Source organism: Lepidochelys kempii, chromosome 21, assembly GCF_965140285.1.
Source record: "Lepidochelys kempii isolate rLepKem1 chromosome 21, rLepKem1.hap1, whole genome shotgun sequence".
NCBI lineage: Eukaryota > Metazoa > Chordata > Testudines > Cheloniidae > Lepidochelys > Lepidochelys kempii.
In genome coordinates, this window is record NC_136400.1 from 7,100,711 (window position 1) to 7,118,178 (window position 17,468).

The 17,468-nt window shown below is 43.4% G+C and overlaps 1 protein-coding gene across 4 annotated transcripts in view; it reads left to right on the top strand.

Moving 5' to 3' along the window:
• Window positions 1-2,487: 2,487 nt before the first annotated feature.
• Window positions 2,488-17,468, top strand: part of DSTYK (dual serine/threonine and tyrosine protein kinase) — a 61,162-nt gene continuing 46,181 nt past the window's right edge. For 3 of the 4 annotated variants that reach the window (XR_012155832.2, XM_073320148.2, XM_073320149.2), the window contains exon 1: window positions 2,636-3,007. Coding sequence is in view for 3 of the 4 variants with exons in the window: in XM_073320148.2 (XP_073176249.1) it covers window positions 2,728-3,007 (280 nt within the window). In the remaining variant the exon portion in view is untranslated. Of the gene's footprint in view, window positions 3,008-17,468 lie in introns of all 4 variants that reach the window. The other variant, XM_073320147.2, reaches the window with a different exon arrangement.

The window sequence follows — 17,468 nt, forward strand, 5'->3', positions numbered from 1 at the left end:
ACTTCCCAGTAGTCATTTGTGCTAACATCCATGGAACTTCTGGAATTTGCGAACATTTTCATTAGTCCAAATACTTATGGATCCACAAATATAAGAGTAAAGCCAGTTTGTTCATTAATATACTGACAAGTTACTAAGATGGCTCTAACCACATGGCAGAAGGAGCAAAGAGAGCAGGTGCCCCAACGGAGCTGGGTTTACAAGGCATGTAGGATCAGATTCTTGAACTATAATGTTGACAGGGATTGTGAGAAATATTAAAAAGCAGAATGCTAAATTCTAAAGCAGAAAGCGCAAATGGAAAATGAATTACATGCGTATTACCAATATGTCAAGACAGCAATGGAATACTGTAAAAGAAACAAATTGTTCTTTACAAGGTAGGGAAGCTGTGGAAATTGCTTTACACTTGTCCAGGTCTGTGACATAAATAACTGTAGAGGGGTTTGGCAATAAATAACTTTAATTTAAAAAAATATTTTTAAAAAGGGTCATCATCAGGATTAGACCATCTTTGTCATTCTTGCTGTAATTCTTTTTTTAAATTATTATTTTTATCTTTAAATGCTGGGTGAATTTGGCACTTTGAAAGCGAGTAAATGAACGACAGATCTGGCTAGAAGCCAGGCAGAATGACAGAAGCTACTGTGAAACCTTCCTCTTTCAGACCTGTGCTAATATTAACTCTGAGATGAACTGCAAGACCTTGGGTTGTCAAACTCAGGTAATTTGAGTGAGTGAGAATTAAAAACAAAAATGATGAGGTGAGTTCTTAAGTGATTCATTTTATCATCATTACATGAGATCCAATGAATATTTCTTTCTTATCACTGTCCAAAACCAGTGCTGAAAAATGTTTATCAATACTAAAAATATTTGGCGGGTAGGGCAAAATATTTCTAGCAGCTCATAAGGTTTCAGGCTTTTAAATCATGTCATTCTGATTACCACCTTCTAACAAGTGACTCAGTGGGTCTTCAGCAGAACATAGGAATTCCCATACTGCATCACACCCTGTGGCTCACAATCTCTCTGGTCCCCAATCAGCAAAATATTTAACCATGTGATTCAGTCTATCCCTATTCAGCAAACAGTTAAGCACATACTTAGCTTAAGACAATGGGACCTAAGCATGTGCTTAAAATTAAACTGTTTAACGTTAGAGGGAAGGACTGCTGAATCAGGACCTCGCTGCCTCAGGTTCCTCAAGAACAGAATGAGGATAATACTGTTTACCTGCTTCACCAGAACTGTTGTAGGATTTAGGCCCTGATCCTGCTAAAACAAATTATGGGCAGATCTCTACACCTACAATGTCCATGGGGTTCCACGCAATGACAAGGTTCTGCCCACTGAGAATCAGCTGGGACTTTAAATAGTGTTCGTAAAGTAGTTTGATGAAAGGTGCGAGAAGAGGGAAAAATATTATTAAACATCTTCAGTGGCTATATGTTCATAAAACACCATCAACAAAAGCCCTATCACACCACACACAATTTTCCCTTTGGGAAGAGAATGAGAGAAAGAACAAACCACATGTGACAAATATTAAGTCATACCACTTATTGCCCTACTGGAAGGCACTCAGATGGTATGGGGATAAGCACGCTATAAGAACCTATATAGAGCAGAACAGAAAAGCATTTTTTTCTCATCCTTAAATTCAAGGCTCTTTGTGCTCTCCTTGTGCACTAAAAGTTCCTGTCACCATTTTTGTAAGTATGCAGCTCCTCATCTTTGCCCTGGTGTCCTTGCCAAGACTTCCCATCCCCTTTCCCCACCGTTGAGCTGCAGCTTAACATAGGAATTGCTAGACTGGGTCAGACTGGTAGTGTGTCTAATCCAGTATCCCATCTTTGACAGTGTCCAATACCAGCTCCTCCAGAGGAAGAAACCCTGTAGTAGGTTGCAATGGGGTAACCTGCCTCTAGGGAAAGTATCCTTCTACTCTCCTGCCCCAATAAATAGAAGTTATAAAGGTCCCCATAGAAAGGGGATCTGACCTCTCTCCCCACAGAAAGGAGATGTGCCCCCTATAGAGGGGTGTCTCGCCACAGCAAGGGGATCTGCCCTCTCTCCCCCTAGAAAGGGGGTGTGCCCCCTATAGAGAGGTGTCTCGCCACAGCAAGAGGATCTGCCCTCTCTCCCCATAGAAAGAGGATGATGTGCCCCCTCTAGAGGGGTGTCTCCCCATAGCAAGGGGATCTGCCCTCTCTTCCCAGAGAAAGAGGATGATGTGCCCCCCACGTAGGGGTCTCCCCCCACGCGAAGAGGCCGGCCCTGCACCAGGAGGCTCACCCCCCCCCCCAAAGGGGCGTGGCGACGGCAATGCAGCGCTGGTCAGGAATCCTATTGCAAAGGACTACACATCCCATGGTGCACCGAGGGGCAATCGCCACAGCAAGCACCTCCCCACTAGAGGACTACAATTCCCACAGTGCCCTGCCCCAGACGCGCAGATACCCTAGGCAGAGGACTACCATCCCCATGGTGCACTGCGGCACGGGGGTCCTCCCACCCGCCGCCTCCCCCTTCCCTCCGCGGCGCCCGGATAAAGGTTCCGCTCCGTGCGCACTGCGGTTCGGCGCGGCGCTGCCAGTGAAGACGGCGGCGGGGCCCGGCCGCGGGGCGCTGTTCCCTCGCGGAGAAGGAGGCCGAGGCTACAGCCTGGCAGCGGCGGAGTCTCCGCCGGGGTGGGGCTGGAGTAGCGGAACCGACCTGGAGGACATGGACGGCGGAGGCGCCCCCCCGCCTAGGGGCCACGGCACCGGGGGCGGAGTGATCCGCGAGCTGTGCCGCGGCTTCGGCCACTACAACCGGCACCTGGCGCGGCTGCAGCACAACCTGCGGGAGACCAAGAAGTTCTTCCGCGACATCAAATACTCCCAGGGGCAGCCCTTCCCCGTCGTGGCCGTCCCCCCCGGGCCCGGGGAGCCGCCGCCGCCGGCCGTCCTCCCCACGCCTGGCTCTCGGGACAGCGCCCCCAGCGGCAGCGTGCTGCAGGCCGGTGAGAGGGAGCTCCCCGACTGGGCTAATGGGGGGGGGTACCTCTGGGGTGGGGTTCAGAGGGGGGAGGGGCAGCTCGGGGGGGTGGGGCCGCGTAGTGGAGCCTCCGTGGGCGGGGGGAGCCTGTGGCGCAAAGCTGGGTTTAGGGGTGATGTGTAGGGTGGGGAGCGGTGGGGGGACCCCTGGAGTAGAGAGTGTAAGAGGGTTGGGGGGCGGTGTATTGGGGGTGAGGGGCATGGCTGGGGAGTATGGCCGGGGGGGACGGTATATTGGGGGTGAGGGGCATGGCCGGGGAGTATGGCCGGGGGGGGCGGTATATTGGGGGCGGGAGCTGAGCGGGGGGGCGGGAGCTGGGCGGGGGGGGGCATGGCCGGGAGGGGCGGTGTATTGGGGGTGGGGGGCGGGAGCTGGGCGGGGGGGGGCATGGCCGGGAGGGGCGGTGTATTGGGGGTGGGGGGCGGGAGCTGGGCGGGGGGGGGGCATGGCCGGGAGGGGCGGTGTATTGGGGGTGGGGGGCGGGAGCTGGGCGGGGGGGGGGCATGGCCGGGAGGGGCGGTGTATTGGGGGTGGGGGGCGGGAGCTGGGCGGGGGGGGGCATGGCCGGGAGGGGCGGTGTATTGGGGGTGGGGGGCGGGAGCTGGGCGGGGGGGGGCATGGCCGGGAGGGGCGGTGTATTGGGGGTGGGGGGCGGGAGCTGGGCGGGGGGGGGCATGGCCGGGAGGGGCGGTGTATTGGGGGTGGGGGGCGGGAGCTGGGCGGGGGGGGGCATGGCCGGGAGGGGCGGTGTATTGGGGGTGGGGGGCGGGAGCTGGGCGGGGGGGGGGGCATGGCCGGGAGGGGCGGTGTATTCCAGGGAAGAATAGGGCTGATCTCTGGGCAGAATAAGTGGTTTATGGGGCTGGTGCAACAAAAACGGGGTAGAAAGTGTGGGTGGGGGAGACATAGGGAGAGATGCACAGAAAGGAGGAAAGGGCTGAGCTCCAGTGGCGCATTGGGGAGGAGAGGGGAAACTCGGTGTGACAAAGGGGCATTGATACAAAAGGTGAGATGTGGTGGCAAATTACAGGAGGTGAGGCTCTTGCTAGGAGATTATGGGTACTGATTGGTGGCAGTTTTGCAATTACTGTAAAATTGAATGATTTATGTACATTGCAGTTTGCTTCAGTAAAAGGTCTCAGAAGTAACCATGTTCAGTTCTTTTCATTCCCCCCCCCACCTATGAGCGGTTGTAAACCGCCATGATACAAACCTCTTTATGGTATGTACAGGTTTCAGAGGGGTAGCTGTGTTAGTTTTTATTAGTAAAAACAATGAGGAGTCCTTGTGACACCTTAGAGACTAACAAATTTATTTGGGTATAAGCTTTCTTGGGATTTGTTAGCCTCTAAGGTATCACAAAGATTTCTCATTGTTTTTATGATATGTAGAAGTTCAGCTTCCAGGGAATATCTTTTATGAGAAGGACCTACTGCAATTAACAGCTTTATAAACATTTCCATTCACTCAGAAGTAATTCCTGAAGTGTACATGAAGTTTTTCTTTATTAGCTTTTGGCTCAATAGGCCTTGTGCCCCAACTGTTAAACATCCTGATATAAAAATCTGTTGTTCTTGTGAGACTTAAAATCTGTCACACTCAAAATAAAGTGTTCTATATAGAACACCTGAGACTGAAACGGCTACTCTAAAAATCCAACCTAATTCTTACCACTGATGCTTTTTGTTTACATTCTATTTTTTGTGGTTTTTGTTTTTAGTTTCCGAGGCAATAGGAAACAAACCAATCAGTTTCACTTCTGGTTTTAGCCAGCTTTGATGTGATTTGTGCATTGTCACAATACTGAAAACACTTGGCTTGCAAACATTGGAGGAGAAATGTTTAAATACAAATAAAACTGTCTGCAGTGATATTTTTGACTTCTATAATGTAAACTTTTTCCTTTTGGGTGTTAAACTTGTTTAAAAACCTCTCAGTTTAGGGCATAAACTGTACCTGTCTTCAACCCTTTAAACTGTTAGGTTATTCAAAATTTTACATTTTTTCTGTTTTTCAGTAAAAAGAAAAGGAGTACTTGTGGCACCCTTTAGAGACTAACCAATTTATTTGAGCATAAGCTTTCGTGAGCTACAGCTCATTTCGTCGGATGCATACTGTGGAAAATACAGAAGATGTTCTTATACATACAAACCATGAAAAAATGGGTGTTTACCACTACAAAAGGTTTCTTCTCCCCCCACCCCACTCGCCTGCTGGTAATAGCTTATCTGAAGTGATCACTCTCCTTACAATGTGTATGATAATCAAGGTGGGCCATTTCCAGCACAAATCCAGGGTTTCACAAGAACGTCGGGGGGAACTGCAGTTTGTTCAGTGGCTGTGTAACATCCTGCCATTAGAAAAGGAGTATGAAATAATATGAAAAAATACCTCCTCCCACCCCACTGTCCAGCTGGTAATAGCTTATCTAAAGTGATCACCAGGTGGGCCATTTCCAGCAAACCTGGATTTGTGCATATTCTCTGTGTATATATAAAGTCTGCTACAGTTTCCACGGCATGCATCCGATGAAGTGAGCTGTAGCTCACGAAAGCTCATGCTCAAATAAATTGGTTAGTCTCTAAGGTGCCACAAGTCCTCCTTTTCTTTTTGTGAATACAGACTAACACGGCTGTTACTCTGAAACCTATCATCCTGCCATTGTAGATATAAGAATGTCTTAAGTTATGACAAGACATGAGCATCTGCTGCATGCATGCTAAGGCCATGGTCCTGCAGGTTACCTCAGCATGTGAGTAATCAACTTGGTTGAATGGAACTACTTGCTTGCATAATGTTGTTTCATGTGCTTAAGTGTTTCTTGGATGGGTGTCTAAAGCTGATATAACTGTGTGAGATTCTGGGTCTGCTTTCTTCTCGTTAAAATATTCAAAAGAAAAAGTTATCATCTTAGTGCCCGAACTCGTGTTTTGTAGAACCTAATTGTAACAGAGGGGAGAGACTTTAAGAGCGCCTTAGGAATCAAGGAGCACAGCTCCTATTGATATTTCAGGAAAGCACTCACCTTACAGAGTTTGCATCTTCAATGCTGTAGCATTCTGTACAGTGCATGTGAATCAGGAAGTAAAATATACTAGTGTCTTTATTGTCCAGGGTTGAGATAGACTTCCTGAAATGCTACACTTCTAATTTACTTTCTAAATTCAAAAGGTGATATCCAAAGAGGTCTATTAAAATAATAAAAAATAACAAACCTATCCCTAGCTTGTTTTCAGTCATGGCAGCTAATGTTCTAAAATAACATTATAGAAATACCTGGCCCCAAATAAGCCACTGGGAAACAAGCTATCTAAAAGTTAGCTTGCCTTCACTTTGTTCTGTATCAATATCAAATGCATCTGGTAAGCTGAATCGCAGCCATTCTGGTTTTATTGAAAAAGGAGGTTAAAATAATAGTTGGCTGGTGGTGGGACCTGAGAGCCCTGTCTTTCATGTTGTATTTGAAAGACTTTTAAAACAAATCTTAACACATCTGGTGATTAGGAGGGTGACAGCTAAAAGCTGTTGGTAATGGACAAATGAATGATCACAGATTGAAAGGATGGGTCTCCTCTACCCAGTGTGCATCAAGCACTAAGACAACTACTGTAATTTCTTTGACAGCAATACAAGCAAAATTAACTTCAGAGGATGGAAGCTTGGGGATTATGCTAGTTACTGTTAAAGGGAGAACACCTTTGTAGCATCACTGTTTGTGTGTCTTGGGTTTAATAACAAGACATTGTCATGGATACACATGTATCAAGAAATTTCTACTGTGGTTTTATAACCATGAAAAATGTTTCTAAAGAGAGGCTTCTCATTAGCCTACTTCAGTGTTAAAGCTGCTTCTTGTACAAAACTCTGGCTGTTCCTCTTTGTCTTCCCTAGCTGTCATGTTTCATATTGAGTCTTTACATAATGGAATCTCCCAGGGGTTCTGATCAGGGCTTTATTGATGCTACCAGGTTATACTCTCGTATGTAAAGAAATGGCAAAATAAAACCCACCAGACAATTGAGTAAGGGTTGTTTAGGGTTGCCATAACTCTAATTGAAAACTGGTCCCCTTTTGGCAGTGGTGATGGGGCAAGCTGTTTGCTCCATCTGATAAAAAGAGATCAATTAAGATATCTCCTGTGTAACGTGCACCTTAGGAAACTGAATCCTGTGTCTACTGCACTGAACAGTGATTAACAAATTGCAAAATACAAATGGAATCTAAAAAGAAGAGAAGATGCCTTACGTAACTCAGTGTTAAAATTGGTACCGAAGAGAAACCATGCAATAATCAGGAATTGAAAGCTGTGGTACCAGTAGTGTTTAGAGTATCTGCAAAGATGAAGAGGTGACATCTGTAGGTGCTGCATGGAATGGAATGTGATCTAATTGAATTGTGGGATGGAGGGCTAATCTGAATTGATGTTGTAGTCAAGGTGAGTAAATGGAATGAACATATGTGGCTCTTAAATAAGGAATGCTGTGGTCTTGAACATAGCATGGTTGGCATATGTGGTAGGATAGCAACAATAGTTACCCTGATTTTATTTTGTGTATCAGCGGTAATTTAAACAAAATATATAGCAAAGAAAACACCATACTTTGCAAAAAGATGCATTCATGGGAGAAGTACTTGGCTGCATACTTTGCTTAATTTAAATAAAGTAACCAGGGATGCACTCATAAATAGGTACTAACAATCCCTTTTACTGTTTGAGAAACTGTTTCCCTTACTCTAGACCTAGCATCCTTATGAATTCTTCTGAAACAAGACCTTACCATACCATGAGAGCTGGGGAAAGTTTGAGATGGGACTGGTGTGGAAAGGAAGGGAAATCCGCAGACACTGTTTTGGAGAACAGACTTTGAAACTGCCATGCTGCTCAATGTCCCTATCCTTACCTTGAGGTGATTAGCTCACTCTCCTGGTCTTTTACATCCGGTCCTCCAATAAACACAGTTTTGTTCTCTTCAAGCTCTGCCAGCAGTTTATTTGAAAAGTATATCATTCTGAAACCTAAAACCGTTTAGCCTGGGTTTCTTAATGTTTTGGCCGTCTTACTTTGGACCCTATTGTGAAGTTCAGTTATTTTCCTCTTTTTTTTTTTTTTGGTATATAGGCATCTAGAGATGAACCCAGAGGTTAGTTTGATCCGCTGGAGCAGTGCTTCAGAATTGACAACAGAACATCAAGCGTAGCAGTTTTACACTTGACTTTGTACAATGCTGTATATACAACTATTGATCATTACTCTTTAGACAGTGTTCTTAAACAGCAACCACAGAACGCTTGTCATGGCTTTTTTTATTACCTGTTTTTGCTTCCTGTTCATCTAACAAGGTTACACATCATGCTTAAAATAACCACTTGCTTTATTTGTATTGCAGCAATCCCCAAAGGATTGAGGACCCCATTGTGCTTAGAGCTGGCAAAGATATAAAAACAAGATTCCTAACACTGAGACTAGTTTTAAAAGGCTATTAGACTACTTGCTGGGTGGTACTTGGCACTACTCTGGCTCAATGCTGCTTTGACAGATCCTGTTCAAATAGATGAGAGAAATGCTGCTGTGGCTTACCGGGTTCAAGATAAGGTATAGACAGGGCCCAGCTCCACATACCATGAAGACAGTGGCCATGTTATCAGTATAGTCATGGCTGCTCTTCTAAGAGTCTGCTTTGGCATGTTGATTAGCAAAGTGTATGTGTGTGTGTAAATATGTATGTATGGTCTTTTTTTTTTTAAAGACATCCGCAAAATCATTTTGCGGGGGTAAGGGCGCTTCACAGACACTTTCAATCTATGTACTTGTATTCTAAATTATGTAATAGATCAAAGGGGTGCACTTGATCTATACAGGGCAGAAATGCCCCTTACTGGAACTCTTCAACTCCATAGTGCTGCTGTGTTCAAAATGTGCTATCCTTTGTATAGCGTAGGAGATGGGGTGCCAGAATGTGGAGGTAACGGGGCCATGGCCCCACCACTTTTACTGGCCATAAGGGTGAATGATAGGTATGGGGGTGGGGAGGGAAAGATGGGGGAGCCTTGAGGGAAGGGTGCCATGGGGGTCCATGGTTTGGGCACTGGTGACCTCCCCCCACTTTTAGGAAGCTTTCCACCGCTCATGATAGGAGGAAACTTACACCCATGCACACTGTAACTTCTATAACTCTTTCAAGGTCAGTAGTATAGTTATCAGTTTCCCATAGCTTACTGCCTCCATTAAAATGTAACTTGGGTGACTGACTGCAGTGCTTTCGCCTCTGGTGCCCCCAAACCAAATTTGTGAGTGACCTTAGATTTCATCTTTGCTGTACAGCCAGTTCTTTGGTTAACCGATTGTGAATCCTTCAGACAGGGATCATCCTTACCTCTGCCTAGCAAATGAGCCACTGGCTTTGGTCAGGGTTTCTGAGTGCTGCTGTAAACTTAGTGGTAGTAAATAGTTTTAAATGGGGCACAACTGCTGCTTTGGGCATGGCAAATGAGCAATACTAACCACAAGGAATATCCTTTCTCCAGTAAATCTTGTCATCTAATTTTAGTCTTGAGTTGCCGATTCAAAGGCTCTCATGGTACCATACATTTTTAGGTGGCCCATGAGTGAGAATCTCAGTTGCAATGGCACTTACAGACCCAGGGTCTCTTCTCCTTGGATTCTGGAGCAGGAGGAGAGATTCTGTTGGTGGAGAAAGTGAAGTCACTTCAGGTGGACCTTGTTCACTTAAATCTTATTGATTTCTTCTTCAGCTAGTTTCTCTGATGCTGGAGGTGGGTACCTTAAATGTACTTTGGGATGCTTCAGGAACTTTAAGGAGTGTGGCTTCAAGTGTTTGAATTTTTCCAAGCTGCGGGCCACCAGACAGATACTGACTAGCTATTCTGTAGATTTCAGTAATCGCTGTTTTACCTTTATTGCTGAGGTGTGTTGGCCTCATATGGTTGGCTGTGGAACTGATATTTTCTTAATGATTTCACTTATACTTTTAACTTCTGTCTTGGGTGCCTAGAATATAGAGAAGGTGCTTTTTAAAAATTCTGTATTGCTTGATTGATAAAACCAAAACTGGCAGTATAGGGAATACAGTTGTATTCCGAAATGAGATGAGCCATAGGTAGTGCACAACTTGGCTTTGCGTAGAAATGGATAACTGCAAGAGTGAAGGTGAAATTCTGCCCTATTTATGCACTAACGATCTCTAAGTGAATGTCAAAGAAGCCAGTGCAAGTACAGTGTGTAGCAGAAACTCTAGCTCTTTTTTTCTTTTTTTTTTTTTTTTAGTGGATGGGTGCATGTGTGAGTTGATTTGTAATCTGTGAAGAAATGCCCTCAGCAAACTAGACTTTTTTTGCCAAGTAGTTGTGACTCTGAGTTATAAAATCCATTTTGGTGAGACACTCTTGGTCCTGAATTGGCTATTTTCATCAAAAAGCTAAATAGGACCCACATGTTTGGAAGCTTCCCTATGGGTACTTATTTGAAGTTTGTCCTATAACATCAGCTGATGTGGTGTAAATTCCCCCAGTAAAATCAGCATAATTGCTTTTGCCATAAGTGCACTTCATCATCTGCAGTACTCTGGATTTGGTTCACTCGTTTCCTAGTAAATAGCTTTAAAAATTATCTGACATACCAGTGACTTATTACGGAAATTGGGGTTTCAGATTCCCCCATCATCCTGAACCTTTCTGTGCTGACCAACTGCATCTGTGTCCTCTGAGTGCTGTGTGAACCTTCCCTTTGATTTCTTTGCTCCCAGTATCTTTCAGTCTCTTGATATGGCAAAAATAGTACTGTCTGGTGCAGTTTATATTTCAGCTTGGTGAATGCAATTCTAATTTTTTTTTATAATTTTGACCGATACTATTTTGTTTTTTTTGAGCATTTTTATTTTTATCAATTTAAATCTTCAGTTGTTTAAAACACATAATTTTGTGTGTTTTTTCCCCCTATTTTTATTGATGTGAATTTTCACACTTGTGGGAAATTGTGTGTGACAACAGTGATTGACTTTTTAAATCTCAGTGTCTGCAATGTCACATGTCAAAATATATAAAGTAAATTTCCTCAATTTTAAGTTCTCAAACAGCATTTTTCTTACTTTGCCTGTTTGTAAATTTCAGTTATTGATAGAAATATTTTTTTGTGTACAGTGAAATCAATGTTTACCAACCATTACTGATAAAAATGTAATCTTTCCAAACCTTTTTTATATTTATAGAAGGACAGTCCTTAATGAGTTTACTGTTTAGAGGTTTGTTTGAATTGTTTTGCATCTCAGTCCAGTGTAGGCACAGCACAGAAACCACCTTCATAATTAAGCCCCTGGTGATAGACTGGTATCACATGTGCTACGGATGTCTTTTGTTTATGGTGTAAGTTCCAAGTTTGCTCTGAGCATGCATACTCTAGTCAAGAGTTGACACTGTATTATGGTAGGTTTCAGAGTAGCAGCCGTGTTAAACTGTATTTGCAAAAAGAAAAGGAGTACTTGTGGCACCTTAGAGACCAACGAAGATGCATCCGATGAAGTGAGCTGTAGCTCACGAAAGTTTATGCTCAAATAAATTGGTTAGTCTCTAAGGTGTCACAAGTACTCCTGTTCTTTTTGTGTTATGGTAGTTGATTTAATTCACTGGCTCAATCTCTTACACTGACTATAACAAATTAACTTGTTGAATGGATGTTATGTGCTGGAAGAAGGATGAGAATATACAAGCTTGTAGCACCAGGCATGTTCTGATCCACTCAGTAATTCATTTTCTTTAGGCTGCTGTATTCTAACCTTATTGATGTCTTGGTGAGAGGTGTGGGGGTGAGTGTGCAAGAGCATACATATACTTGTGATAGCTTTCCACACTAGTCAAGGAAAGTCTGGAAGAATCCTTACAAACTGTTTGTTTGAACATGTCTTCACAAGGTCCTGCTGTATTGAGTGTTGCAGCTGCAGTGATGACTTTGTGTGCAGTGTTTGAGTTTGATATGTTCATGCTAGGTCTTGGTGGAACAAGCTTGCATTCCAATCTAAGGTGCAGTAGGTCTGTAAGTATGCTAAGACATGATTCCCTTCTTGCTTTGTCTCAGAACTTTCAAACCCAATGTTTTGTTGGCTGAAATTTTCAGTGCAGTTAGTGATGAGGCTAGTCTGATGTGGGTATGAATTCTGGAAAGGTGTAAACCACAAAATTAGCCTTTTTTGGTATTCAAGATGCAGCTTCAAGTTTTTTCAATAGAAGAAATTAATCATTTCTCAATATCTGAGGGTTTTATACTGGTACCCATCACTGAGGGCCATCTGGGTAAAATCAGTACCAATAGCTAAGTCCCTAATGGAGTTTTGAGCACTCTTTCATTTTCAGGGTCAAATCTGTGTTTGGGGAGTCGGGGACACGTCTAAGGTGGAGGATGTTCATATTGTGAGCCTCACTTTTATGGTGGAAAGTTTTTTCTTAATAAAAGTAAGACTTATTGAGCGTTGCTGTTGTACACTTGATGATCTGAATTATGGACCGGTAAACCTCACATCTTTTGTTTTGCTTAGACACTTAATTAACAAAGTGTGCTGCCCCTAATCTGAATGATGTTAGTAAAATTAGATTAATGGATAGCTATTGTAATGTAGGCTAAAATAATAGCCCTCTTTGTCAAATGTTAACAGACTTAGTAGTAGTAACTTAGAAGTTAGTAGTATTGGGAAATATTTCCCAATATCAGAGGACTCATTGTTTCCTCAGGATTTGAGGTGCTGAACACAATAGCTGTTAGTTTAAGCAGGTTCCCTTCATAGCAAACCTGTTACAAAACCACACACTAACTGGCCATCTGGTCTATGGTGGCTTTTTAGAGATTCTACTGAAGACCTTTTAGATGGTGTTGATAACGCAGTTTTCCTGTGGAAAAGATTGTATTAAATGCTGTGTATGCTTACAAAAGCGTCAAGGAACCAGGAGAAAGTGTATTTGTAATTGTTGAAATCAAGGGGAATCTTGTACATATATCTAGGGCGATGATGGTCCAGACTGTGTGCATAGAAAGGGCCGTTTTGAAATGGTCTGAATCCCACATAGTGGATTTTCTTCCTGTGCTTTCAGTGAGACAACGTACTTTCCTGAAAGTGCAGCCTGTGAAACATGTAGTCTAAGGCCATGTTTACGCTTCGTGGAGATGGAAGCTTGATTTTTAGCGGGTCTAGTGAAGACTCGCTAAATAGGGAGCGCTCTGCAGTCAGGTTGACTCACCTTACTCCTCTTGTTCCGGTGGCGTACCGAAGTCGACGGGAGAGTTTCTCCTGTCAACACAGCATGGTATAGACAACACAGTAAGTCGATCTAAGCAATGTCGACTCCAGCTACTTTATTCACGTAGCTGGAGTAGCATAATTTAGGTTGACTTACCCCAGTAGTGTTGACAAGGCCTAAGACTATTATACTCATGTCTGATTCAATTTGATGTATGGAAACTTCCCTAGGTCACCTTAATAAAACTTCTAGTGTGTTCAAAGCCCACTCTCTTTTTAACTAGTCTTACTTCATATGTCCACCAGGTATATGATCAAGGCTCTTCCATTTATGAAACGAACTTGCTGCTCAAGTATTGGCATGTGGTATTCATGGTGGTGTTGCATTGCTGATCTGATTATCAATTGAAGGATGAACAATTAAAAGCTCTGGAACATTAGCATCACATCATTTCTCAATGCTCTCTCAAAGTATTGGGGTGTGCTTACTGGCACATACATGTAAGTGTACTTAGTCTCTTGTAAGTGAAAATGTTATGAAACGCATTGAGTCTTGTGAGAAGTGTGTCTCTGAAACTAAACCTAATCCTTGAGCCTTATCAAGACCCATGTTACCTAGTGTCCTTAATGCTGCATAACTTCTGTTATGTTGAGCTTATGCTCAAATAAATTGATTAGTCTCTAAGGTGCCACAAGTACTCCATTACTTTTGTATGTGATACCTACAGGAATCACTTGACCTGACACTGAAGTGCAGACCCTTGGGGATACAACAGCTGTTTAAACACTACTACTGTATAGTAACTTAGGGCAGGAAGTAGAAGAAATCCATATCCAATGGAAACTCAAAAGGGAATTATTAGGTGAGCAAACAACTACTCAAGTTAGAGTTGGACCAGGATACCTGGGCAATGCTCCTGGCTCTTCCAAAAATTGGGTTCTGTAGTTTCCCAGTGGTCAGGACCTACAAGTTAAGTCCACGATGCTCTGTCTGGCTGCACAGCAACCACTTGGCATAGGGTACCGGTTCATTATCGACAGGGCGTTAGTGACAAAATAGATGGCATTATTTCTGCAGCATTTTGTTTCTTCCTTTGATGTTTACCAATCAGGTACTGACAAACTGTTGCTACTAGACTTATAAGAGCTTACCGGATAAGATGTAGGTGTGATTTATGGTCTGCTTCTGTGAGCTATTGGAAAAACCAAGTTAATTTGACAGTTAAGATTACATCCAGCACAACCTAAAATACAAATCAGGCAATTAAGCATCACTTGTTGTTCATAAATATGGCACCCTATTTTCCCTAAAGAACAGCATTTTGGACCCAATCTGGCTTGTTCTCTCTATGAGCAGCAATTCTGTAACGTTCCTACAGTAAAATGTGGTATTGATGCAAGAGAAGTCCTGAGAAGGGTTTTTATTTTTGTACATGAATATATAATTAAGAGAAACAGCCCTTGCTCTGTGATCTTTTGTGTAGATGAACTGGATATCCCAGCTCTGCGTTTCTCTTAAATGGCCCCTTCAGACTGATTATAGTGGCAGAGGTTTTAACCACAGATACCAGGCAGCTGTTAAACTTCCTGCTTCTGGGTTGTCTTGTATTACAACGCACACCACAAATGACAGAATGGAAGCAAAGGTAATTTTAGGGAAGAATATCTGACCTCCAGGATGCAAACGTCTCTTCTGTACCGATCTTGTGCTGCAAGCTGTTTGTCAGAACAAACTTTTCTTTTTAAAGTGGGTCATTGTAGGGCAGTTGCTTTTACAAGGGGTTCTCAAACTTCGATCCCCTTCTGACGATAAAAATTACTACACGACCCGGGGAGGGGAACCAAAGCCCAAGCCCCACTGACCGGGGGGTTGGGGGGCAGTGGGACAAAGCTCAAGTCCTAAGGCTTCAGCCCCAGGCAGGGGGGCCTGTAACCTGAGTCCCAACATGCAGGCCTGAAACCCTCAAGCTTCAGCCTCGGATGGTGGGGCTCAGGCTTTGGCCCTGGACTCCAGCAAGTCTAAACCAGCCCTGGCGACCCCATCAAAATGGGGTTGTGACCCACTTTGGGGTCCTGACCCACAGTTTGAGAACCGCTGCTTTTACTATAATGTGTAAAATAACAGCGTATGACGCTTGTAAAGTGGTGGTGGATGGTGCCACACAAATGCCTCAAACTTGCAGATTGAAAAGTAGCAGATGCTAAGTGAACAAACCTTTTCTTCCCACTGGGAATATTGGGTCACTTCTGTGGCTGCTTCCCTGTCACTCTCTAAATGTATATTAGATGGTATGCAAATAAGATTCTTTGCTGGGTGCCAGAGCAAAATTTTAATTGCAAGGCTGCCTACTTCTCAGGGCTGGATAAATTACAATTGGATAAGGGGCTGGACAGCATCCGCCTGCTCATATGGAAAACTACTTAGACTCTGACAAGGCTTTTGCAATACTAATGTAAACATTTTCAAAATCTATCCACTGTTGAGTTTAAAATTACACAAAGCTTATCTAGAATAACAAATGCCTCTGAAGATAACCTGATCAGTTCATGTGTAGCATTGGCATTTCACTTGTTCAGGAACATGTCCTCTTGCAGCTTGACAACATCATGCATTTTGCTACTATCAAGTAAACAAATTTATTTTGCTTATCAGTATTTCACTGATGCCATCTGCTGATAAATCTAGATTCAGGTAAGGGAATTGATTAACTGGAAAAATGGTTTGTGGAAGTCTTTTCTGTTTTTGATGTTGGGCCTGTGTTGTAGCAATGAAATCTTACCAAAACAAAGCGCTCTAAACTCAAGACTTAGAATTGAACGCTCGCCTTGAATTTTAGCTGCTCTGTATCTGCAGGAATGTAAATTATGTGAGCCGACCAACAAGGAAAAATAAATAGTTTTGCTGAACCCTTTCCTGAAACTCTCCTCTCCTGATTGTGATGTCTCACTTAATCGACATATCAACAGTGGATTAAGGCCCCCAGATTCTGCACTTCCACATCAAGTTCTGTGTTGTAGTAGGAAATTGCTAGCAAGGCATGAATTAAACTCTACCTTTTTGTGCACATCTTTCACACGCTCACTGTAGGTGTAAGACTCTTGTCCTGAACTTTTATGATGTCCATTTTATTCGTGGACGTGAGGTTGTCCATGCTTATCTTAGAGCTAGAGAACTTTCTTTTCTGTCCCTACAACCCATTACAAACACTGCATTGTAGCAATTCTCCCTTCTGGCCTAGGGTGCCTTCCACCACTTCTTTGTTGGGAACAGTTGCTAGAGAATTATGAGAGGGAACTGAGCATGCTGTCTTTGTATTAAACTGTCACTGGGAGGTCAAGCTAGTTCTAGTGCAGAAAATGACACCCCCCCCCCTTCAATTCAGTCTTGTGACAACTATTTCTAATTACAAATACTTGATGAGATTAAGAGGACAAGTTTGGGTTAGGTGCCATAGAGCAGCAGGTTTGGAATCTGCCCGCTTGAGTTTTATTTTTGGCATTGAGGGTTTAGCCCAAGGTTGCAGTCTAGCCACCTGTACAACAGTGGTACTTGATGTAAGTGACAAGGGGGTTGTGTGGCTTAATGGCTTGCATGGCGATTGAGACTTTTTTTTGTTTAAGGGTCTAAATCTAAGCATATGAGTTTTTAAAGTCTCAGGTGCAAATCAAAAATATTACGTAAAGAGCTACTTGAAAAAGTGGTTTTATGCCTTCTACTTCTCTCTTCTCCAGAAGACTTCCTTGATGCTGGAGGGTTAATTTTGGTTAAGTGCAGAGAGGCACAGTGATAGGTGGAGTTCTCCCTTCCCCCATCTTTAATCCAGCAGTATACTGGAGATGTTACACTCCTCTTGTCAGTGGTAAATGCAAACCCCATCGGCATTCCTTAACACTTGCAAAACGTGGATGGTTTATAGTCATCAGCCTGTGTGACTAGTGCAGATAGGGTTTTTTGTTTTGTTTAATCTTTAAACTGACTTTGGCAACAGAAGTCTGAGAGAAACTTGACCAAAATAGGTAGTGACTTTCTTCCAAACTTTCCTGTTTGTAAGGATTTTATTCAATATAGAGCATCATCCTGTATTGAGTGTTATAGAAAGCATATCCCAGAATGCTTTAGAGTTGAACAGGAGAGAAATGGAGATGTAGAAGGGAAGAAAATATCTGGTAGATTTGGAGAAATAT